Source organism: Hypanus sabinus, chromosome 4 (assembly GCF_030144855.1).
Source record: "Hypanus sabinus isolate sHypSab1 chromosome 4, sHypSab1.hap1, whole genome shotgun sequence".
Lineage (NCBI taxonomy): Eukaryota > Metazoa > Chordata > Chondrichthyes > Myliobatiformes > Dasyatidae > Hypanus > Hypanus sabinus.
Genome location: NC_082709.1, coordinates 40,166,797 through 40,193,544, shown reverse-complemented (window position 1 = coordinate 40,193,544; position 26,748 = coordinate 40,166,797). Strand labels below are relative to the sequence as shown.

General features: G+C 38.4%; 1 protein-coding gene and 1 long non-coding RNA gene across 4 annotated transcripts in view; one reads left to right on the top strand and one right to left on the bottom strand.

Moving 5' to 3' along the window:
- Nucleotides 1–2,186: 2,186 nt before the first annotated feature.
- Nucleotides 2,187–14,210, top strand: LOC132392682 (uncharacterized). Its single transcript, XR_009511619.1, has 2 exons — nt 2,187–2,641; nt 8,206–14,210. It is a non-coding gene; the product is annotated as an uncharacterized LOC132392682 (long non-coding RNA).
- Nucleotides 13,282–26,748, bottom strand: part of myo1b (myosin IB) — a 291,804-nt gene continuing 278,337 nt past the window's right edge. For all 3 annotated transcript variants that reach the window (XM_059966898.1, XM_059966897.1, XM_059966899.1), the window contains 3 exons: nt 24,635–24,787; nt 16,199–16,326; nt 13,282–14,758 (listed from right to left, as the gene is read on the bottom strand). In XM_059966898.1, the coding sequence (XP_059822881.1) occupies nt 14,635–14,758; nt 16,199–16,326; nt 24,635–24,787 (405 nt within the window). In that variant the 3' untranslated portion in view covers nt 13,282–14,634. The remainder of the gene's footprint in view (nt 14,759–16,198; nt 16,327–24,634; nt 24,788–26,748) is intronic.

Sequence of the window (26,748 nt, the reverse complement as noted above, 5' to 3'; positions counted from 1 at the left end):
ACATTTAACTGTCATCCATTCTTTGGGGGCATTCCTCTGCTTTCATGAATGTATATTGTATACATTTCTCTGAAATTAAGTGTACATTTGAAACCTTTGTGATAGGGAAATTTCATGGTGATTTTCATGATCAGCAGCCCAAAATCTATAGGATAAACCAAAAGTATTCAGGAAGTAAAATCTTTGTTGTCCAGTGTAACTTGTGTATTAGAATGGTAATGGCCTTTCTGGCTCTAATATGAGACCTCAAATCTGTCAGACAGAGTTCCCTTAAATTCAAAATATTATATTAGAACTAATTCTGCAGTTCTTAGACAGTCCTTACATAACAAGTATCCAAAATTCTTCAGGAACAGTGTGCTAAGTATAGAATGTCTTGTAAAGTCTATGGTAATTCTACATGGCTATCTTCCTGACCACAGCATATAGTGCGCATGATTTCACACACCTGCTGTTCCAATTATACCTTCCAACAAATGTGATCTCATTTGTACTTGTTAGTTCTTGGATGCAATAACTGGAAAACTGTACAACTTGATCATTCTTTCATCCCCCCCACCCAAAAGAAGGTAACCAGTTACAAGTTGACTTGTTCAAGGCATTGTTTGTATGACCAGCTTCCTTATCAACTGACCTCAAAGTATATCAAGTGTCAAACATGCAGTGTAAACTTAAACCATGTATGGACAAGACTGGTTAACAGTGGCCAGCTCAGTTTTCTAAAGAACATTAACAATCAGTGCAGCAGTTTCCATGGAAATACTTTTCAGAGCTTGATCACCAATGATACCAAATGTCCAATTTATGGAGTGATAGGACCCAACCTAGCATCATTTACAAGCACAAGAGATTCTGCAGATGCTGGAAATCCAGAGCAACATGCACAAAATGCAGGAGGAGCTCAGCAGTTCCTTAATGTTTCGGGCAGAGTCCTTTCATCAGGGCTGGAAAGGAAGGGGGAAGAAGCCAAGTAGGAAGGTGATGGGAAGGAGTACAAGATAGAAGGTGATAGGTGATGCCAGGTTCTTGGAGAGGGGATATGAAGTAAGAAGCAAGGAGATGATAGATGGAAAAGGAACAGGGCTGGAGGAGAAGGAGAGTGGGCCATGAGAGAAAGGGAAAGAGGGGCACTAGAGAAGGTGCAACAAGCTCACACGCACCATCTCCGTTTCAAGTGAACCACCTGCATCGCCCACTGGGAACTAAAGTTCTTTATTTTGTGCATACATAACAACATATATCCTTGTTAAGGCTGCAGGAAGATGGGATGAAGGTAGATGTCTAGGAAATGGAGGAGATGCGGGTTACGGCAGCATCAATAGTGGAGGAAGGGAAACCCTGTCCTTTGAAGAAGAAGGACATCACTGCATCATCCTGGGAACAGGTGTGCAGAGATGAAGGAACTGAGAAAATATAATGGTAACTTTTCAGGAGATAGGGTGAGAAGAGGGGTAATCAATGTAGCCATGGGAATCAGAAGGTTTATAAAAGGTATTGGTTGACGGTTGACTCTAGAGATGGAGAGAGAAAGATCAAGAAAAGAGAGAGGGGTGTCCAAAATGGAGCAAGCAAATTCAAGGGTGAGGTGGAACTTAGAGGCAAAGTTGTTGAAATCGATGAGCTCAGTATGGGTTCATGAAGCAGCACCACTGCAGTCTTCAACATAGCGCAGAAAGAATTGGCAAACATTACCAGAGAAGGCTTAGAATATAAACTGTTCCATGTAGTCAGTAAAAAGGCAGGCGTAGCGGGGGCCCATGTGGGTGTCATGGCTTTACTTTGAAAATTTATTCTAGTTTCTTCCCCCTTCCTTTCCATTTCTGATGAAGAGACTTGGCCCAAAACATTAAGTGTTTATTCATCTCCATAGACGCTGCCTGACCTACTGAGTTCCTCCAGCATTTTGTGTATGTTGCTCTGGCATTATTTAGCTGTTTTGAAGGTCTACAAGTAATACTCAACTGTTGTATAGCAAATCCACACATCAGCATCAGTTCGGTACTGATTTTTGTGAAAGGGATTGGGTTCAAGAGGAAAACCCAGTAAGAAATTAACCATTTGGGAGAGTAGGTGTGGGTGCAGTTCCCCACCCTCTGCCCTGCCCTGCCCCTTCACCTCCACCCCCGCTTCACTCCTGCTACGTACCCGTGGGTATCTTGTACCTGTCATGTGACCATGATGTAATTGAGGCTATGCTGGAGATGAGGTAATGGTCTTGTGATGGTGGAGTGACGTCATTTTCCAGCCAGTGAGAGGTCATGTGGTAGTTTTTGTTTACAGGGTATAAAAGGAGAACACCACCCTATGACGTGGGCAGTTCGTGGCTGAATTCACCACTGACTCCACGTTGCTGCGTATTCTGATATTATGACACAATTTTGTTTAAAAGTGGAGTTTTACTTTGTTTTAAGTCTCAAAGGTTATTGCCGGCAGTTTCGCTATAATACTGCCAGTTTGGTCAGTGGAGAGTGAAGATTTTAAAGGAGTTCGGAAATCCCAAAGGATTGGGAAAGTTAATGTCGATGGTGAAACAGATTCGACCTTTGTTTAGTCTTCACACGAGGAATTAGTAACGAGTATCCATGATAACTCCTGTTCAGCCGGAAGAGCAGAGGGTTGGACAAAGTTTCATCAAAGAAAGGTCAGTGCCTTTAAGCCGTTTTACTTTCTTCAATCGTAAATCCTCTGGGGAATAACATACTTCGGCTGGGATCAGCAGTAACTCCACAAAAGAGGATTTAAATCATTTCAAGAAGTCTCTCCTTTAATGGACTGCGTAGGCATTTGGACTTTCGCATTAGTAGTTCTAGGAACTGTTTTCGCATTCTCGCTTTAAGTACTGTTCAAGCTGCCGTATCGCAGCTGACTTCCGGTTAAGTTAATCGTTTGTTTACTTGTTAATAAAAGTTTTATTTGTTTTAAAGGAAACCTGTCTCAAATCGTATATTCATTGTTGCTGATTGTAACAAATGGGGGCTTGTGGGTTGACCCATTTTTGAGATTAAATTGTTTGGTATTTGTTTGATTTTGATATTGTTCGTTGATATTTAATCGGTGTTTTGGAAAAAGGGAATACTCAATTCTTTTGTTTGATTGGCTTGTGAGTGGTATTTGGTAACAATGAGTATTGAAGAATTCCTGGATTCGCCAGACGTGGAGTTATTAGCGAAGACGAGAAAAAATGATGTATTGGAGATTGCTAGCAGGTTGGAACATAAAGGTATTTCAAAAGATACAACAAAGCCTGTAATTCAGAGAAAAATCACGGAACACTCTATAGATTCGGATGTGTTTGATGTATCAGTTTTAGATCGGTTTCCTGTGAGTAAAGCAGTGATTCAGTTACAGTCAGAACAATTAGCGTTGGTAAAGTTAAAAATAGAAGCTGAATTAAAACAGAAGGAATTGCAAGCTAAATTGGAATTAAGTCGATTAGAAGCTGAAAATAAAAAGAAACAGTTGGAAGCTAACTTGGAATTATGTAGGTTGGAAGTTGAGGATAAACAGAGGGAATTGGAACTTAAGATACAGGAGTTAAAGTCTGAGAATCAGTCTCCTGGTTGTAGAAAAATATTTGTTGTAAGTCAGGAAATTAAATTGGTCCCTCCATTTAGTGAAACAAAAGTAGAGAAATATTTTCAACATTTTGAAATGATTGCTCTGATTTCAGAGAGGCCAAAAGAGAAATGGTCAGTGTTGTTGCAGAGTGTAATTAAAGGCAAAGCACAACAAGTTTATACAGCTTTAACTGCTGAGCAAGCACTTGATCATGATATTGTGAAGCAGCAGATATTGAAGGCATATGAGTTGTTCCCAGAAGCTTATAGAGAAAGATTCAGAAATTTGAAGAAATCTATGGAGAAAACATCTGTGGAATTTGCCTACGATAAAGCTGTGTGTTTTGAGAGATGGGGTTCCTCTAAAGATGTAAATGGGGTCTATAATAAATTGAAAGAGCTGATTTTAATGGAGGAGTTTAAAAGGAGCATTCCTGATGAGTTAAGGACATACTTAAATGAGAGAGACACCTCTACATTGCAGGACTCTGCTAAATTAGCTGATGAGTATACTTTAATTCATAAGAATAAATTTTCTCAGGGTAGAACTTTTAAATGGAAAAATAACATAGTGAATCAAGGTAAATCAGAAATTAAATCAGAAGTTAGTGAGAAAGGTAAAGAGGAAGGAAAACCTGTGAAGGAAAGACAATTTAGTCCCATTTGTAATTATTATAAGAAACCTGGTGATGCAATAGCTATCTGTTTCCGATTGAAAAAGAGAAGGAAGCAGTCACAGATGCTTATGTGCAACATACTGAAACACCTGTAAAATCACAGGGTTTGATAAACACAAATGTGGTTTTGTTAAGAGTCCGACCAAATTAAAAGGGGATATGATCATTTTATAACTGAAGGATTTGTATCCTTGAAAGAAGGATCTACTCCAGTGCCAATAAAGATCCTTAGGGATACTGGAGATTCTCAATCACTGATGTTAGGCAGTGTGTTAAAGTTTAATGAAGAGACTGATACTGGTGACGTAAATTATATACAAGCTGTTGGGAGCGTCTTTCCAAGGAAAGACAAGGAAATTGCCTTTTTCACTAACTTCTGATTTACCTTGATTCATTATGTTATTTTTCCGTTTAAAAGTTCTACCCTGAGAAAATTTATTCTTATGAATTAAAGTATACTCATCAGCTAATATAGCAGAGTCCTGCAATGTAGCAGTGTCTCTCTCATTTAAGTATGTCTGCATAAGTACATCTGCATAAAGTGAATTTAAAGTCAGGGTTAGTTACAGGACTTGTTAAAGTAGGATTACAGCCTAGCTTACCTGTGAAGGATATTTCTTTATTGTTAGGTAATGATTTGGCAGGTGCACAAGTTTTCCCTGAAGTGCATTTGACAAAAGAGTCAGAGGAACCACGGATGGATTCTAACACAGATTCTTCCTGTGTGATAACGCGAACTATGGCTAAAAAGATTGATGTGCGGAATGAGGTTGTTACTCATGACTGTTCAACTCAGGATTTGAGTTTTGAGGATGCGTCAGAAACTTTCTTACCTTCATTGTTTGAACAAGATTCTTGGAGTAAGTCTGACCCTGAAGATTTGTCTCTGTCTCAGAAGGAGATGATAGCAGAGCAGAGACCCTGAGATTATAAAATTAAAAGAACAAGCTCTACCAGATAGTGAAATTGAGAAGGTGCCAGCAAGACATTATTTTGAAAAAGGAGTGTTGATGAGAAAGTGGAGATTGCCTACAATTCCTGCAAGTGATGAATGGAATATTGTTTACCAAGTAGTTGTTCCTAAAGTTTATCGAAATGAGATTTTAACTTTAGCTCATAGTGTGCCCTTGGGTGGATATCAAGGGGTAAGGAAAACTGTGGATAAGATTTTAAAACATTTTTACTGGCCTGGTTTAAGAAAAGATGTGGCGATGTTTTGTAGAACATGCCATACTTGTCAAATTGTGGGTAAACCAAATCAAATTACACCAGTGGCTCCACTACAACCTATTCCAGCATTCAGTGAACCGTTTTCTAAAATTATTATAGATTGTGTAGATCCATTACCAAAAACAAAAACTGGTTATCAGCACTTGTTGACTATCATGTGCACTGCGTCCAGGTTTCCAGAGGCAGTACGACTTAGGAATATACAGCTAAAATGGTAACAAAGGCTCTTATAAAATACTTATTTTGTGTTGCCTAAGGAAATACAATCTGATCAAGGCATTAACTTTATGTCTGGATTGTTTCAACAAATAGTTTATAAATTGGGAGCTAAGCAAATCACTTCATCTGCATGCCATCCAGAATCACAAGGTGCCTTGGAGCGGTTTCATTCTACCTTCAAGACTATGATTAGGACTTATTGTGTGGAAAATGAAAATGATTGGGATGAGGGTATATACTTACTTCTATTTGAAGTGAGGGAATCGGTACAGGAATCCTTAGGTTTCAGTCCATTTGAACTTGTATTTGGGCATACAGTTAGAGGACCTTTGGCTTTATTAAAAGAACAATGGATTAATAAAGAGGTACACACTAATTTGTTGGACTATGTTTTAAAATTTAAGGACAGATTATATAAAGCTTGTAGCTTAGCCAAGGAAATTTTAAAATTGGCTCGGGAGAAAATGAAAACCTGGTATGATAAAGAAACTATGATGAGGACGTTTAAACCTGGAGATAAGGTGCTGGTTCTTTTCCCAGTGCAAACGAATCCTTTACAAGCTAAATTTCATGGTCCTTATGAAATTGTGTCTAAAATCAATGATGTGGATTACATGATAAAAACTCCAGATCGTAGAAGGCCAACTCAGCTTTGCCATATAAATATGATAAAGCCATATTATGAGAAACAGTCTGCTACTGTGACTGTTGTGGTTAACGATAATGAGTCTGATCTCACTAGGAGCATAATAGATGATTCATCTGAAACTCATTCTAAACCTAACGTTGTTTCTGTCAGATTACCAAACTCAACCATTCTGGAAAATATTGATGAGAAATTAGCATTTTTACAGCCAGAGCAGAAGCAGCAAATGAAACAATTAATTTTTAAATATAAGGATTTGTTTCCAGATGTTCCTAGGATCACTGTAGCTTCACATGATGTAGATCTTGGAGATGCCAAACCCATTAAACAACATCTATATATATAGGATGAACATGGAAAAATGTGAACTTGCTGAGAAAGAAATTAAATATATGCTAGAGAATATTATTCAACCTAACTTGAATTGGAGTTCACCTTGTGTTATGATGCCAAAACCAGATGGTAGTATTAGGTTTTGTACGGACTATAGGAAGGCAAATGCTGTAATGAAAGCAGATACATATCCAATTCCTAGAGTAGATGATTGTATAGATAAAGTTGGAAAAGCAAAGTTACTTACAAAGATTGATTTATTGAAAGGGTATTGGTGTGTTCCATTAACAGACAGAGGTGGAGAGATTTCTGCATTTGTAACTCCATCAGGGCTATACGAATATAATGTTCTTCCATTTGGGATGAAGAATGCCCCAGGTACTTTCCAGAGGATGATTAACTCTGTGATTGTTGTGGGTCAAGGTAAGGTAGCTCCTGTTCAGGCAAAAGTTCGGGAAATTTTAGAGATTCCCACTCCAACTGGGAAAAAAAACTCTCAGATGATTTTTGGGAATGGTAGGATATTATCAAAAATTTTGTAAGAATTTTGCTAATGTGGCCCATCTATTAACTAATCTCTTGAAGAAAAATCAGAAGTTAGTGTGGACAGTGCCTTGTCAAGAAGCATTTGAGAAATTGAAAACTATGATATGTCGACACCCTGTGCTCAAGGCACCTGACTTTGGAAAACCTTTTTCATTAGCTGTAGATGCTAGCAATGAGGCTGCAGAAGCAGTATTAATGCAAAGGGATGAGGGTGATGGGGTTGATCATCCAGTAACTTACTTTTCTAAGAAATTTAATGAGCATCAAAGAAACTATTCAACAATAGAAAAGGAATTGTAATCTCTTGTTTTAGCCTTAGAACATTTTGACGTGTCTGTTGGTACAACTCAAAAAGCACTTATCGTCTACACTGACCATAATCTGTTAGTATTTCTGAGTAAGATGAAAAACAAAAAATGGTTATTGAATTGGAGTTTAATGTTACAAGTGTACAATATTGTAATAACTCATAGTAAAGGTAAAGATATTGTGATTGCTGATTGTCTATCTCGATGTTGAATGTACAATGTAATTTTTTTATGGAGTGATATTTTACCATTTGTAACACTCCTGTGTAATAATTTGTCAGTTGATGTATGATAATACTATGTATACTGCGTACATTGTAAATTTTGTATGTTTGTATTTCTTCTCCTGTAAATAGTTAATTGTTAAAATTTTGTTCTTGACAGATCAAAATTTTTTTTTTTGGAGAAAGGTGTTACATACCCGTAGGTATCTTGTACCTGTCATGTGACCAGGATGTACAAAATTGAGGCTATGCTGGAGATGAGGTAATGGTCTTGTGAGGGTGGAGTGACATCATTTTCCCACCAGAGGTCATGTGATAGCTTTTGTTTACAGGGTATAAAAGGAGAACCCCACCCTGTGACGTGAGCAGTTCGTGGTTGAATTTGCCACTGACTCCATGTTGCAGCGTGTTCTGATATTATGACGCAGTTTCGTTTAAAAGTGGAGTTTTACTTTCTGTTTTAAGTCTCAAAGGTTATTGCCGGAAGTTTCGCTATAATACTGCCAGTTTGGTCAGCAGAGAGCGAAGATTTTAAAGGAGTTCGGAAATCCCTAAGGATTGGGAAAGTTAATGTCAACTGTGAAACATTCGATCTTTGTTTAATCTTCGCACGAGGAATTAGTAACCAGTATCCATTATAACTCCTGTTCTGCCAGAAGAGCAGAGGGTTGGACAAAGTTTCATCAAAGAAAGGTCAGTGCCTTTAAGCCGTTTTATTTCCTTTGATCGTAAATCCTCGGGGAATAACATACTTTGGCTGGGATCAGCAGTAACTCCACAAAAGAGGGTTTAAGTCATTTCAAGAAGTTTCTCCTTTAACAGACTGTGTAGGCATTTGGACTTTCGCATTATTACTTCTCGGAACTGTTTTCGCATTCTCGCTTTAAGAACTGTTTTCGCTTTCTCGCTTTAAGTACTGTTCAAGCTGCCGTATCGCAGCTGACTTCCGGTTAAGTTAATCGTTAATGTTTACTTTTGGGTTTTTTTACAGTGCTTAATAAATGTTTTATTTGTTATAAAGAAAACCTGTCTCAAATCATATATTCATTGTTGCTGATTTGTAACACTACATCCAATTGTTTTTATTGCCACAAATCCAACTGACAATTTGAAACAGTTATACAGGTCACCCTGTTCCACATTCGGAGTGCAAAATTACAAGAACGTGATGATTGAAGTACATGTTTCACACGCCATAAGCTTAAACTGCCGTACTTTGAAATTCTTGGCCTTCTCCTATCAGAGTTGGGTTAAATGAGTTTTTTTATTTACTTTTACTTAGGGGTTGGAGTTGTATTCCAATGCTAATAAAATCCAATATTTGGACATAAATAGCTTTCTCATGTGGATAGAATACACCATGAGGTTACTAAACAGCATAAAAGCCCCTAGTTTGCAGGAAAAAACTAGCATGAATAGAAGATTGGCTGACTGGCAAGAGGTAAAGTGTGGAAATGAAGGGGGCCTTTTCTGGTTGGCTGCCGATGACTAGTTGTGTTCCTCAGTGGTCAGTGTTGGGACTGCTTCTTTACACATTATATCTCAATGATTTGCATGATGGAATTCTTGGCAGCAAACGTAACAGAGCAGCTCTCTTGGACCACCAACACACCCTTGATCATTGGGAAGGCTCAGCAGTGCCTATCAGAATCTGAATCAGGATTAATATCACCAGCATGTGTGGTGAAATTTGTTGACTTTGCAGCTACAGTACAATGCAATACATAACAGCATGGAGAGAAAAAACTGTGACTTGCAGTATATATATATAACATAGTTAAATAAGTAGAGTGAAATAAAGAAAGTGAGGTGGTGTTCATGGGTTCAATGTCCATTCAGAAATCATATGGCAGGGAAGAGCCTGTTCCTGAATCATTGACTGTATGCCTTCAGGCTTCTATACCTCCTTCCTAATGGTAGCTTTGAGAAGAGGGTATGTCCTGGGTGATGGGGGTCCTTAATGAAGGATGCCTCCCTCCTTGAAGATGTCCTGGATACTTTGGAGGCCAGTGCCCATGACAGAGCTGACTAATTTAACAAGTCTCTGTAGCTTCCTTCGATCCTGTGCAGAAGACCCCCTCATACCATTCGGTGATGCAATCAGTTAGAATGCTCTCCATGGTACATCTGTATAAAGTTTCAATTGTTGCCTATGTCATCTTAGGTGTTTGAAAAGAGCAAATCTGCCCCAAAAGCTGCTGGCAAACTTTTACAATTGTGCCATTGACAGCTTACTGACCAAATGCATGGCAGTACGGTACACAAGCTGCAATATGGTCAATGAGTGATCAGGACTACACAGAACATCACTAGGACACAACTACCAGATTTGGAAACCATCTACAACTCACACTGTCTACAGCGGGGTTGTAACATCATGATGGATTCATCCTACCCCAGTAATCACCTGTTCAATTTCCTACCATCCAGAAGGAAATACAGAAACATCTCTGATCAGATATCAGCCTGAAAAAAATGTGCAATATTATGGCTTAAGTAGGGCAGCTATTTTCCTTTGATTTCAGAGCTCTTCATTTTTTAAAAATTTTAGTTCAATTCTTGATGCAATTTAAAATGTAATCATTGTATTTTATAACATGGACATGTGCAACACTTGAATGGGGCAGCCATGGTTTGTTTTAAGTTTAGTGTTGTTTGTTTTCAATTTAGTTGTAACTTAAAATGACATTCTAAATAACTCAGACATTATTTTAAATTTAGTCATTGGGTTTTTAGTAGTTATATTGCCAGTATTGCAACCTTGTTGCCTGAGTGATGACAATAAGTCTCTAAAATCAAAATCAAAAATCAAATGGAATTGGTGGCTTTGGGGCCAAGTTTGTGGATGATATGAAGATAGATGGAGTGGCAGATAGTGTTGAGGAACAAGGAAGTCTGGAGATATGGACAAAGTAGGGGAATGGGTAAAGAAGTGGCATATGGAATATAGTTTAGGAAAGTGTATGGCCACATAGTTTGGTGGAAGGAATAAAATCTGACTGTTTTCTAAATGGGGAGAAAATTCAGAAATTAAAGTTGCAAAGGGACTTTGAAGTCTTTGTGCAGGATTCCCTAAAAGTTAATTTGCAGGTTGAGTCAGTGGTAAGGAAGGCAAATACAATGTTAGCAGTGGTTTTGAGAGGATTAGGATATAAATGCAAGGATGTAATGCTGAGGCTTTACAAGGCATTGGTCAGACCACACTTGGGAGTATAATGGCAGTTTCGAACCCCTGATCTAAGAAAGGATGTGGTGGCACTGGAGAGGATCTAGTTGAGTTTCATGAGAATGATCCTGGAAATGAAAAGGTTAATGTATGAGGAGTGTTTGATTGCTCTGGATTTGTACTCACTGGTGCTTAGAACAATGAGGGAGGACCTCATTGAAGCCTATTGAATATTTAAAGACCAAGATAGCGTGGAAGTGAAAAGTATGTTGGTGTGACTAGGACGAGAGAGCACAGCCTCTGAACAGAATAATGTTCTTTTAGATTAGAGGTGAGGAGGAATTTCTTTAGCCAGAGGGTGCTGAATCTGTGGAATTTATTTCTACAGATGGCTGTGGAAGCCAATTCATTAGTTGATTCTTATTAAGTAAGGTGTCAAAGTTTACAGGGAAAAGGCAGAATAAAGGGGGTGAGAGAGATAATCAATCAGCGATTATGTAAAGGTGGAGCAGACTCGATGGGCTGAATGTCCTAATCACACCCCTGTGTTTTATGGTCTTAATATGCTTCAGGTAAGATGGCAGCATGCTCGGATGCAGCAGCTAATACAGGGCCAACCAAGGGAGATATTGACTTTTTAAAATGTTTTTTTAATGACCTCAAGAGCCTGCTGGACATTAATAACTTGAAGTATTGCAGGTCTACATCGTCAGCAGGTTTCTCGTTAGTGGAGAAACTGAAGGAGCTGGACTTGGTGTGGGTTGTGCTGCTGCCTGCATCAGTGGGGTGTTGGAGAGGGTGTGTGAAGGAGATGCGCAGTCCAACAGCAAATGATCATCTTAGTGGTCACTTTTCTTGTGATTGAATGACCATGTTGGACATTGTTAATCTGGAATGCCCAAGTCTACTTCACTTGTTTATTCGTGAATGACGGGGATGGTTGGCAGCAGAGCTCCATGGCTTTGGTCATAGCCAGGACTATGCCTCAAACCACGGTGTTATCTGTATGCAGCCACCCAGTAGAGAGGCATCAGAGTTGGTGTGCCTGAGCCAGTGTGGTCATTCAGCCATAGACAAGATGTATTGTGTTCGACTTCAGACTGCTGCAACTTTCATGGACTTTGGTACTTGGACTACATTTCTTTTTGTGTGACTGTATTTTCCTGCTGTTTTATATGTGCTACGTGTGCCTTGTGATGTGTGTGACTGTTGGTACTGTGTTTTGCACCTTGGCCCCAGAGTAACACTGTTTCATTTGGCTGTATTCATGTACAGTTGAATGTCAATTAAACTTGAACTTGAAAGTTAATGCAAGGATTTTCCAAATCTTCTATAAAACATATTCAAACATCAGCAAAATTCCAGGGGAGAAAAAGGATATCAACATATTAGCTCTGTTGCATAACAGTGCATGTACGGAATGTCACAAGATTTCTACAATAAATTCCAAAAAATTGTTTCAAGTGTTTTATATTGGTTGATGCAAATAACTATATTTGTATAGCTTAACTTTGGAAAACACAATGGAAACTAATATAAATAGTTATTATCTCTGAGGATTTTACAGGGATGAACAGTTCATGCTGGATAATCTCATCCAAGGAACTAATACAGTAAGTTCAGCAATGACTCAAAATTATTTGTAGCAAGAGTATATTCATGCAAAACTGCTAGTGAGTATTTTTCACATAAAAGGTACTAAACTCCCATGCTAAATAGCATGTCCTATAAAATGTATGTGTTCTAGATTTCTAATATATACATAAATTTTTACAATGGCTATATCATGTGTGGGCACTGAAGTATTAATCTTTTGACTAACATTCTGCCATCTAATAATTGTTCTACGGAAGTTGTAGTTTGCTTCATTCAGATGATAGGGTTAATGTCAAACTAATGTTGCTTCTATCTTACTTGGCACAAATCAAAGGCACTCCAATTCACTTTACAGTAATGCAAACCATGGATTAATACAAACAAAATTAGTTAGCCCTGTAATATTGAAAGTTTCCTTGACTGTAATTTCAGTTGAACAATTATTAGATTGTAGCATACACACAAAATTAATCGGCACCGATGTATTCAAATAGAGTCATTCATGAGTTGCACACATTGTCATGAAATGACAGTCCTCTTTCAGGAAGGAGTGGCAGAAAACTCAAATTTTCTAAATGTTTTTGGAAGACTCTTATTTTATTATTCAAATGTGTTTTGCATCTGCATCTCATTAATTTTGGTTTATTTGTGTGCAAATCCCAAAACCACCTCTGTAATTCCTAATTGATGATGCTCATATTTATCTGAATGCCTAAGAGTTGAACGTCACACATTCAGTAGGAATACTCACACTTACAGTAGAAGATCCCACAGACACATGAATTTGACAGATTTATAAAAGATTAATAAATCAGCTGCATTAACTTTGATTTTGACCAAAGTCTGAAACACAAATTTTGCAGGCAGGATGAACTTAAGAGGTATTAAATACAAAAATATGATTATAACATTACAGCAACCAGCATTACATCACAATTAAACTAGATCACAATCATGATATCAGCTTTAATCTATTTACATCTTTTTACCTCAAAAATTACTCTGTAAAGATTTCTTGAACCATATTTCATTTCATTTCCGGTTAGTGTTTTTAAGTCTGTATAGTGTGAATTCTGTAAGTCACAGTGACTTAGCAAAAATGTTGCTGGACTGCAGGATGCTTGACATTCTGCATATATGCTGGAACTGAGCAACTCTCAAAGAAAATTAACATAAATAGCCTTTACAAAATGTTTTAAAACCTGTTTTTTGTTGTTGCATAATACATACAATGTATCTCATTTTAAAACCAGCATACTAAAGTTCAGCAAAAATATCTGTTCACTGAAAGTTTGATCCCATAATCAACTGACTCCTGTATATGCAAAGTTACAATAGAATCACATGTGGCTTCTTACGGCACTATTTTAAAAAAAAATCAGATTACTTTCTCCATTTTATGCTGGTTTCTGCCTCGCAGAAAGCTAAAACTATCATGTTCTGCACACCTAGGCATCTAGCTTAGGTCCAAGTTCGCGAACCTGGTTAAAACTCCCAAATCTCTTTTACATTGAAGAGTTTTCTTATGTTGGCCATTACAGATCTCTCCCAAGAATCCCCAATGTTCCCATACATCCCCCTTTCTCCTGAAGGTGCTGGCTAAGTTAATTACAAAGGTTTGAAATATCAGCCCTCTGAAATATCAAGCTCAAGTGGCTTTTTGGTTCATGTGAATTTTGACATATATAGCTAATTGTAGAGTTCTACTTCAAGCCAAAACTGACATAAACTATCCATGTGACACAGGCATGTGGCATTTAAATGAGCCCATTTGTCCACTATGTATATGACAAGCCTCCCAAAAAATAATCCCTCTTCCCAGATCTCAATCCATAAATCAGCATCACTTTTCTGATCAAGTGATGAAGATCACTTTTTTGTCCCTTCCTGCTCAATATCACATCAAGCAGGTAATTCTCATCCAAAGTGATGGAGGAACAACTACCCTGAGATTTGTGAAAGGAACCCTTATTTTAAGAGTTTTGAGAATCAATCTTGAAAATAAATTGATTTCATTGTTACACTACTTAACCATTATTAGCCAGTCACAGCCTCAGGAGAAGAAACTTAATGAAGAAATATATAACCATATGTGCAGCAATAAATTGTCTAAGAAAGGTCAGGATTTGCAGTTAAGAAACTGTGACCTCCAGGAGACGATTATTTTTCCTCTTGCATGCAGGGAGATTGCCATTTTTCTGCGTTCCCTGAATAAACTTCACGCAGACTTTATCCTGATTGAACTGAACCAGAAATCTAAAAAAAGAAAAAATAAAGCAATGTATTTCATATATCTAATTCCAAAAATTAGAAATTAGTTCTTGCAAAATTATGTCCATCCTTAATTATAAAACAATAGTGTTGGTTCAATACAAACAGGCAGGGCCAAAATAGAATTTTTTTAAAAATGCACATAAAGTATCGATCCTGACCTTGCCATTGTTCATTACAAAATAAAACAGTCATGCTGGGTGTAATAATAGATTAAAGCACCTCACAGCTTTCTGGGAAATTGTTATGTAACGCCCCTAACATCTCAGATTCCACTAACAATGTCAGCATTACAGCAAATTCACTTCCCCACATCAACAACAAAAGTGCAAGTCAAACCATTTTCTTGTGACTAGATGACTTGATATTGTTACATACCATTTGACTTCTAACAGGTTTAACCTGGAGTTCAGCAATTAGCAGTATGAGCTAAAGCTTAAAAGTTGTGTGATGGACATGATTTTGTTGTGGTGCCTAACAATGCTGAAAAGGAAAATAAAGTGCCCTATGAAATCTGTAGCTATGAAATAAAGTGCCCTATGAAATCTGTAGCTTCAGAAAAATGTGCAATTTAAGATATCAAAGAAGTGACCATGATAGCAATTAAATTATTGATGATTATACCAACAGCATATTTTGCCTGATAAGGTATAGTAGCATGATAGTTGGTGGAGTTGAGGTGCAGAAGCCTGGACTATCTATATGGACAGTTATTCAAAAAATTGAAAGCCAGAGTTGAGCAGCAAAAAAGACTGAATGGTGCCTCCCCCATGGAATCTACCTCATCAACACTACCTACAGGAGGTGTTGCCTCAAGAAGGCAACATTTATTATCAAAGATCCGCACCATCCAGGCCATGTCATCTTCTTGCAGTTAGGCAGAAAGTACAGAAGCCTTAAGTCCTGTGTCACTTTGTTCAAGAAAATTTTCTCTTCAACCATTCAGTCCTTGAATGGAATTGTAGGACCATGATCACCAGAATTTTGCAACACTATGACCACTATGACATCGCATTAAATAGACCTTTCTTTTTAAAAAAAATTTTTTTTGTGTTCCTTCTTGTAAAAGTTGTGTATAATTTAAGTTTTTGTTGTGAATGCTACTGCAGGTAAAATTTTCATTGCACCTGTGTATATATGTACTTGTGCTTATGACATTATGACATTGACCTCTGGTTGGACTTGTGTTTTATTATAGAACTGGAAGGGAAAGGGTTAAAATAGTGGCAGGGGGTGGGAAGAGCTTTGTATTCCACTGCTGAAATACTGAGAAAACTCAGAACCAGGCATTTATTCTAATAAAAGTCATACTCCATCCTTTCTCAAGTCTTGAGGTACTTCATATTCATTTGCAGCTTATTTAACAAATTGTTAACTTCATGTGTCTTCCTTATTCATTTCCTAAAATAAAAAATCAGAACTTACTCATTGTTTATCTCAACAGCTATCTTCTGGTTGGTTTTGAAGAATATTGTACGATAAAGCTTGGTGATTATCTCAATTAAACGGTCACTGGTGAATAGAAAATCACCCTTAGTAGCTGCAGTGGAACCCTGTGTTTAAAAAAGAACTGGAGTTAGTGTTTGCAGGTAGTGTGTGAAGCATTAATTCTCTGGAATTAAGCCCTAATTCCAGATACTGACCAGAACTGTATCACATTCAAACCTCAGATTTCCAGTCAAACCTAAAGACTTTCTGCTCATAATTCTCCCAGCAAGTAGCAGTAGTTCCAGAGTCATTGGGCAAAGTGTCCATAATTTGGCTCTCCAGAAGCAGTGTAGTACTACTTCTCAGGGAAGAATTACACTATTCTGTTGAATTAAAATCAAGTTTCCCCTGTATATTAAATGACACATTAAATAACAAAGTATTCCAATCTTCACCCTACAGTCATAAATTTAAAAAAAACTTTCATGTAAAATATTACTCCAAAAGTGTTCTTATGAAATTTCCCATTAAGATGGTGCTACTGAATACGTACGACAGCTTCTGGTAATCAAAAAGATAAGAAATCCACCTACAAACATCACTAAAAATACCTTTCCTGGGGTAAATTTTGTTAAATTATCACTGCAAACGGTGAAGGGGCGAGCAATGGCGAGGTGAGTTTGTGGGGTGTTACAGAATGGTTGCAGACGCTCATTCGACTGGCCCAAGTGTGAAGCTGGATCGCTCCGGGCATTGAGCTGGTGAGTTTGAGAGCGGCTTCGGGTGGCCAATGGGATCCAGGCCTGGAGCAAGTCGCTGGACAACAAAATCTGGGCTTGGAGCTAGTTGCAGGGCAGGAAAATCTTGGGCCAGCGTGATCTGGGCCCAGAGCCTTTCGTTACAGCTGGAACCTAGAATAAGGTACAATTCGCTGTTTAGACAATTAAAACGCTGGCCCAGATCAGAGGTGAAAGCTGACTTTGCTTGCTCTCCTGGAAGCCAGAGCCTTTAGTTGTTCCATTGTTTGGTCAATTCAAACGCTGACCCAGTTAAACTAAAAAGACAGGATGTCAGTCGAGACAAGAGCTGATTTCACTCGCTCCTGCCATGGTCACTCCTCTCTCCATGGCACTGAGGCTGTGAAGACTGCCCTGGCCGCTACGCTCCATGCCAATCTATTATGTTGACCTGATAAGTGAGCCTACTCCGGGCTGCTCCAGGGCTCGGATCTGAGCACTCAATTTTGGTTCGGAATGTTGTTGTCAATAGTTTGCATGATTTTTTTTCTTTGTCTTGCGCATTGAGTGTCGGTCTTTTATTTTTGATGTTAATTTTTTTCTATAATTGGGTTCTTTCGTGTTTGTTGCTTTGTGAGTACCTGTAAGCAAACAAATCTGAAGGTTGGATTATTTATATATTCTTTGATAATAAATGAATCCTGAAATGAACAAGGATGCAATACATTTTTCTGTCACTAGAAGGAGCTCACAGATAACTATATCTCAATGAAAATCTCAAAAATAAATCAAGACTACCAGAACTCAATTTTAAACTCACAATATTAGTATCACAAAAGTAGGTCTTGAGCAAGCACATTGAGAAACCCCCAAGTTTAAACCTTAGATTATTTTAATAGATTAAAAAGAAACAATATCTAAAGCAAACATCAAGAGAAACACCCCTTCCCTTATCCCTCACTTTGACTTAAGTGACTAAGAAGAAATAGAGAACTTGCCTGTCCCAAAGCAACATTGCTAGATGTGTTCAAATAACATACTCAGAACAGGAATCACTAATGGCTTGATGCCTGATACTTTAAGGTGGAGATAGATAACAGTGAAGATGGACATAAATATTTGAAAGCTCATGGAATTGTGGGTTATGGAGAACTGGGCACAGAAGAGAAGCTGAAGCCAGCATTGATCAGCCATACTCATATTTAATTAACACTGCAGGCTTGAGGGGCCAGATTGTCTACTCCTGCTGCTATATTTTTGTGTTCTTATGCTAATTCCACAGCAGAGTCCAGACATTGACACCTAGTTGCTATGGCAAGAACAGAGGGTTATTAAGTGCATTACTTATCCCAGTATAGCCTATTCAGTCAGTTTATTTTAAAATGGGAAATCTTTTAAAATGTGCAGCATTCTACAGCAGCAGCTTTTGTCCAGTCTAACAGAAAAGCTCTTACATCATAAAGGAAGCCAGCCAAAATTGACCAATAAGTTGTTGATGCTAACTTGCATCAAGATTAAAATATTGGCTAATCTGAGGATGTGTTTAATTTGGTCATATTCTACCCAAATGCAAAGTGAATAAATACTAAGCTAAGTTTATGTAATTGACAAATTTAGAAGACTGCTGAAGTCATGATCGTAATGGGAAGCAGACAACAGGAAACATGCATTTTATTTGGAACAATGCACTCAGTATGCTAAAATCAGATTTAGTAAATCTGCTGTATTTATAATCCGCACAAATCAACAAGCCTATACTGCCTATATAATTTGCCTGTTGGCACAACAGATGCCATTTCATTGGCTGTTCACTCACCCTAGAATATCTGGACAGCAAAGATACATGCCATCAGGATGTTCTTTGTCAATTACACCTCGTTATTCAATGCTATCATCTGCTCAAAACTAAATTTTTTAAGACCTTGGCCTCAATAAATCCTTGTGCAATTGGATCCTCAATTTCCTCACTTGCAGACCCCAGTTAGTTTGGATTGGCAACAACATCTCCTCCAAAAGCACAGGTGTACCACAAGGCTGTGTGCTTAGCTTCCTGATCAACTTGCTAAGCACAGCTCCAATGCCATATTTAAGTTCGCTGATGACACCACTGTCACAGGCTGAATCAAAGGTGGTGATAAATCAGCATTTATGAGAAAGATTGAAAATCTGGCTGACTGGCTCTTTTTCTTCTTATTCAATGTCAGCAAGACCAAGGAGCTGATTATTGACTTCAGGAGGAGGAAACCAGAGGTCCATGACCTTGTCTTCATCAAGGGATCAAAGGTGGAGAGGGTCAGCAACATTAAGGTCTTCAGTGATATCATTTCAGAGGACCTGTCCTATGCCCAGCACATAAATGCAATTATGAAGAAAGCACGGCAGTGCCTCTACTTCCTTAGGACCTTACTTAGAAGATTCAGCATGACATCTATAACATTGACAAACTTCTATAGATGTGTGGTGAAAAGTATATTGACTGATTGCATCACAGCCTGGTATAGAAACACCAATACACTTGAACAGAAAGTCCTACAAAAAAGTAGTGGATACACCCCAGTTCATCATGGCTATAGTCCTCCCTGCCATTGAGCACATCTACACAGAGCGTTATCACAGGAAAATAGCATCCATCATCAGGGTCCCCCATCACCCAGATCATGCTCTCTTCTCGCTGCTGCATCTGGAAGGTGGCACAGGAGCCTCAGGACTCACAGCACCAGGTTCAGGAACAGTTATTACCCCTCACTAGCAGGCTTGTGAACCAGCAGGGATAACTTCACTCAACTTCAAGTACTTTTAATCCAATGCTCCTGAATACTATTGCTTATTTATTTGTTTCTCTTCCTTTTTGTATTTGTACAATTTGTTGTCTTTTGTACACTGGTTGTCCACCCTCTTGGTGTGGTCTCTCATTGATTCTCTCATGGTTAATGGATTTATTGAGTTTGCCAGCAAGAAAATAAAGCTCAGGGTTGTATATGGTGACATATATGTACTTTTAACTTTGAACATTTTCCATTGTGTTTCAGTGAAGCTGTATTTTATTTGCTGGATTTTTAAACAAGTGCCTCATGTTCATTGACCTCTTGGGGCATGTATTTGTATTTAAATTTTTTTTGGGAGGGCAAACATGCTCGTGCATGCATTTAACCTATTGCTATGCATATTTGTTTAGATGTAATTATGAGTGGAGCCCAAGTCCCTGCATTAGCCTACCTCTCATCTTTCACAAACTTGGATTAACCAGATTGGGTGGCAATGACCTGAGCTTCTGTTCTCACTGCCTCTTTAAAAAAACATTGCACAACCATGCAGCACTTTGTAAACAGTAACTGAATGCATTTCAGGGAACTTTAAAACTGGGTTAAAGAATCGGGCAAAAGCTGCATTTAGCAAAAGCTTCACAGTCACAAGATCTCGACTGTGATCTTGTCAGCAGCATTTAATACCAGAGGAGTTTTAGTTGTCTCCAGAATTATTTCATTATTCAGAGGTCTTGAACCACTCTCTGTAGCCAAATTCCCTGAGATGTATTTATGAAGTTCCCAGAATAGATGAGAGCCAAAACATTCTTATTAAAGACAACTGGAAACTAAATTTATATTCTGTTACTGCTTAACCTAACAATAAGGAACTTGTACAATATTTTCTTTTGCGAATGCGAGAGAAGTAGAATGTTATACTTGCTCTCGTCTTGTAGCTTTTTCCCTTTCTATTCTAAATGCAGTACAATGCAGCCAGATGTAGCTCATCTCCATTGTAGCCAATCCTCACAGCAGGATCTGCAACGGTGCCTTGCTTCTGGACAAAAATCAGATAACGCTGAAGAGGTGCTGCATTGTTAGAGGCGTCATTCTTTGGATGAAAGGTAAATCAAGACACATCTTCCTTCTCAAGTGGATGTAAAAGATACCTCAAGAATATCCAAAGAAATACAAGGAAGAAGGAACCTTTGTAGTTCCCTGACCAATATTCATTCTTCAGTCAGCATTCTTAGACTAGATTACCCAGATTGTGGTGATTTGCTTAAGCAAGTTGTCTGCCAAATTATGGTAAACATGAAAATGCATTAGAAATACTTCATTGGCCACAAAGCACTTTGAATCCTTCTAAAATCATGAAGATACCATGAATTTATATGTCTTCTATTCTGCCTGTAGTATTCTTGGGTTTCATTCCACACAAGTATATAATTCACGAATGCAACAGAAGAACCTGGTATTCTTCAGAAATTAATTTGACAGCAATATTGTCACCCAGTTGGACTTTCCCAACAGCTGAAAAATTTGAGCCACTTGTTAAATACTACAGATTTCCACATAAAAAAGTGCAAAGATGTATAAAATATACAATAACTAGCACCATGGAAGATCTTAATGAAGCTGAGGAAATTTCTATTGCAAGTCTCAAACCAATCAATTGTGCTTTAGAGGGTGTAGTTTTAATGATTTTAACAGCAATTTCTTGGTGTACAGTATTTGAACTATATTATTGTATGACCAATTAATTGGATTTGAATAGCCTATCAGACAGAATAATTTAAAGGGACTTTGTCTACATTAACATTATTATCAGGTACAATTAATGCTCATCTTCACCAAATAGATCTACAACTTTAACTCAGATCCTTCCTACAAAGTTTCAATGTTCAGTTGGTTTCCCATTATAGCTAGAAGTTCTTACATTGCTTTTAATTGTAACCCAATAAATTCATTTTTATGGATATTATTTCTCAATGGAAGTTGAATACATTATTTTCTATGAGACAGTGATGTTGGCAATATTTTAATTAATTGGAATTTGTTCTTTTCATAAGATGAAATATGATTCATTCTTGAACTGCAATCTAAAAAGTGGCTCAGAACTGTGGAGATGTAAAACACTGCAGATCCTGAAATCTGGATCAAAAAAAACAAATCACTGGAGGAACTCAGTGTGCTCCTGTGGGGGAAAGAAAATGCTTACTTTGGGTCAAGACCCTGAATCCAAACTAACAAGTTGTCAATTAGGACCCTGGAAATTGCATAAGGCTTCCTGAATCCAGTTCACCATTCAATTAAATTATAATTTAATTATTTACACTCTTTTAGTCAAATCTAGATCTTAATTTTTGTTTTGTAACTTCAGTATTATGATGCTGCGTACAAGTACTTACATTCAAATGAAGCCATTTCAGTATCACTAGCAAACAACTATTCTAAGTTGTTTACTGTTGAATTTAAAAGTATACAACATATGCATGCGATAAATAGGGCATCTTCTTCTCCTGTTCTCTCCCAGGCAGTGGCAGCAGCTGGGCATCTATAGGCCACACGTTTGTTGATCCTTTGACCCTTTCCTGGTGAACTTAAATTTCTCATGAAAACATGTTATCTTCTTACTGAGTATTCCAACATCTGCTCTTCAAGCAGGCATCAGTTGATACAAGGCAGTTTATACACCCCAAGGGAGAGCAGCTAACTTAGTACAAATCAAAACCCAAACTCCTGTGGTCCATACAGAATTTAATAAGCTACATGCAGGGATATAAAAAGATGTTGAATGAAATTTTAAAAATGAGTCCTCTTGCAACTCTTTCATACCAGTGGAAATTTCACTGTATTAAAAAATCATTACTCTACACAAATTGAGAACTTATTCTAAATTAATTTCACATATAATTCACAGATGTCTTTGTATATCTGTCACCTAAAGCAAGCATACAGTAAGCATTTAAGATGGCAAAATATATGTTGATTTCATTTCAAGGTTTTGAATACAGGAGCAAGGATGTTTTTATACTACTACACAAGACCTGTAGAGACTATACATGCACTATGATGTGCAGTTTATTTTCCCTACCTCTGCCATACAGAGTGCAGTGTAGGCTCCTGAGATGGAGGACAGTCAAATGAGGAGATATATGGTTGACCAGTGCTGTTTCATTTAGAGTTTAGAGAAATGAGAAGAGGTCTCATTGAATCGACAAAAACTTTTGACGGAGATTGACAAGCCTAATGCAAGGGGAATGTTGAAGAGTTTCAAACCAGGTCAGGATACAGAAACATAGAAAATTTACAGCACAATACAGGCCCTTCGGCCAACAATGCTGTGCCAAACATGAACTTATTTAGAAATTAACTAAGGTTAATTTCCCTCATAGCCCTCTATTTTTCTAAGCTCCATGTACCTATCCAGGAGTCTCTTATCCGCCTCCACTACTGCCACTGGCAGCCCATTCCATGCACTCACCACTCTCTGCATAAAAAACTTACCCCTGATCTCCTCTGTACCTACTTCCGAGCACCTTAAAACTGTGCCCTCTCATGTTAGCCATTTCAGCCTTGGGAAAAAGCCTCTGACTATCCACATGATCAATGCCTCTCATCATCTTATACAGCTCTTTCAGGTCACCTCTCATCCTCTGCAGCTCCAAAGAGAAAAGGCTGAATTCACTCAACCTATTCTCATAAGGCATGCTCCCCAATCCAGGCAACATCCCTGTAAATCTCCTCTGCATCCTTTCTATGGTTCCCAAATCCTTCCTGTAGTGAGGCGACCAGAACTGAGCACAGTACTCCAAGTGGGGTCTGACCAGGGTCCTATTTAGCTGCAACATTATCTCTCAGCTCCTAAATTCAATTCCACGATTGATGAAGGCCAATACACTGTATGCCTTCTTAACCACAGTCAACCCACGCAGCTGCTTTGAGCATTCTATGGACTCAGACCCCAAGATCCCTCTGATCCTCCACACTGCCAAGAGTCTTACCATCAATACTATATTCTGCCTTCATATCCGACCCACCAAAATGAACCACCCCACGCCCACCTGGGCCGAACACCATCTGCCCCCCCCCCCAGCCCAGCCCTGTATCCCATCAATGCCCCGCTGCAACCCATGACAACCCCCCGCACCATCCACAACACCACCAACCCCAGTGCAACGAGCAAACCCACCAACACATCCCTCCACTTCCCCATCCAGGCCATCCACAAAGATCACTAAGAGTAAGGGTCTCAGAACAGATCCACGAGGCACACCACCGGCCTCCATGCAGAACACGACCCGTCTACAACCACTCCTCACCCCCTGCAGGCAAGCCAGCTGTAACATTACCTCTCGCTCTTAAACTCAATCCCACGGTTGATGAAGGCACTGTATGCCATCTTAACCACAGAGTCCACCCGCGCAGCAGCTCTGAGTGTCCTATGGACTATATAAAGTTCTCTACCACATAAGCCAGTGGAAGCTAAGTCAATGACTGCATTTCATAAATACTACATAGATTTCTAGAAAAAAAAGGACAAGATCTAGGAAAAATGCAAAAATATTGGCCATGATTGGATTGAATAGTGCAGCATCTCAAAAAGCCAGAGAGCCTGCTCAACTCTTATTTGTAATGCAATGTGTCTTTCTAAAGTTTTTAAAAGATATTTAGTCCTGGTCCAGGCAAATTGGTAGCATTTATAAAATTAACTTAAATCAGAGTTTTGCAGGAATTCTTCAAATAACTATTGGTGGGACACATAAATCAACACAGATGCAAAGAAAATAAAGATTATCAGTATCATTCCAGTTTCTCTAAATTCTTTTTCAATTTTTCAAAGCAATAAAGAACAAGATGATTATTTAGGTTAGAGGCACTGCTGCAGAAATTGTACTCATTCTGCATTATACAATTGAACATCTGGTGTCCTATTGCCGAGCACTTACCTCTTTGAGGTGAACAGCAAAGAGTCCATCTGTTTGCTTGCTCACTGACACACTAGTGATGTCCATTACAGGAATTGTGGATTTGATCTGGCCTGTCTTTTGATCAGCAATGATGAAGTTGCTCTTGGTTAATAAGAAGATTCTTGGGATTCCCTATATCAAACAAGGACAAATGTATTAAAAATGGAGGTACAAAGATCAAGACTTTAAAAACAATTAAGCTCAATGTGATTTTTGTATTACTTTTAATGCAGATTTGACACATGCTTATGACCAAGTATTTGCTTTGGGGCACCAATTAACTGTGAAAACGAGTAATTGTGACTGAGTAATGGTGTGAATCAAGTCCTGCCTCAGAGTTGATCTAGATCTGTTCCAGTTTGTCTACAGTTTTAACAGGATATTAGCAGATGTGATTTCTCTGGCTCTTCACTCTGCTTGACAACAGAAATGTGTAAGTATGTCAGTCTGTTGATCAATGACTACAGCTCAGAGTTCAACCCAATTAACCCATCCAAACTCATCATCAGGCTTCAAAACCTGGGCTTCTGTACCTCCCTCTGCAGCTGGATACTCAAGTTCCTCATCATCAGGCTTCAAGCAGCAATGACTGAGATGATCTCCTTTTTGCCAGTCACCAACACAGGTACATATTGAAGCTGTGCAATTTACCCTTGCCCCGTTTTCTACACACAGATGACCTTGTGGCTAAGCACACCTTCAATGCTATCTTCAAATTTGCCAATGACACCACTGTTGTTGGTGGAATAACAGGTGCCCCAATAAGTCTGCTTACCAGAATGAGACAGGTCACTTGTTTCAAACAACCTCTTGCTCGACATCAGCAAAACTAAAGAGCTAATTTTTGACTGAAGGAAGGGTAAGGAGGACAAACATGAGCCAGTCTACACTGGGAAATCAGAGGTGGGTAGAGTCAGCAGCTGTCAATTCCTGTATGTTAACATATCGGATGACCTGTCTTGAGTCCAGCACATAGATCCAATGATAAGGAAAGCTCACAGTGCCTTTACTTTATTTGTAAGTTAAGGAGGTTCAGCTAATCATTGAATACCCCAACAAACTTCTATATACGTACTGTTGAAAGTACCCTGACTGGTTGCATCATGGTCTGGTAAGGCAATTCAAATGAAAAGAATGTAAAAAGCTATAAAATGGTGGACTCTATCCAGTGCATCAACGGCACAACCCTCCCACCATTGGTAGTATCCACAGGAGGCACTGTCTCTAGAAGGCAACATCTGTTAACAAGGTCCACATCATTCTGTTCATGCCATTTTTTGCAGCACAAGTTTGACATCCCACACCACCAGGTTCCAGAATCGCTACTTCCCTTCAACCCTTTTGTTCTTGAACCCACGGGTAAAACCCTAATCTCTATAGTTTAGCAACACTATAAACAGTTGCATTGAAATAGACTTGGCTTTTTTAATTCTAGTTGTGCTTTCCTGTAAAAAAGTGCTCAATTAATGTTTATTTTTTTTTCTTTTGAGGGCTGTTTATATGATGCCATGTGTGTGTAATGCTGCTGCAAGTGAGCAGCATTCATTGCACTCTTGTATAGGATAAACACAACTTTGAACTATGTTTTGAGACTAGAATTTCTTTTAGGTATATTTGCCCAGAATTTTAACAAGGAACTGGATGGTTTCCAGGTGTCCTGATTTGCATGACACTGATAATCGCTGACACTCATCAAATGAAAGAATTTCGTTTGCCAGAGCATCCAGAGGCCACTCACAGGTCTTAACTGGAGGTGGAAACATAGTCCATATTTGCAGAATTGAAGTGTACATTTAAAGCTGCCAGTGACATGCTTACTCTCTGCAACTTACAGTGCCAAATGACATTTCTTCCCAAATTTTCAATGCTTGTAAGTGTAACAAAATTCTCTTCCTACGCCTTATGGTCTTAAAAGAGTTAATTATGTTATTTACTCTCCACTTCTCCATCCTTTCTGGAATGTGGTGACAATTCCTCTAATACATCACCATATGACTAGTTATAATATCCTAAAATGGGCGTGGAGTTAATATCCATGGACTTCTAGCTGATGCTCACCTAACAGTAATAGGAAACTGATTTTCTTTTATTCC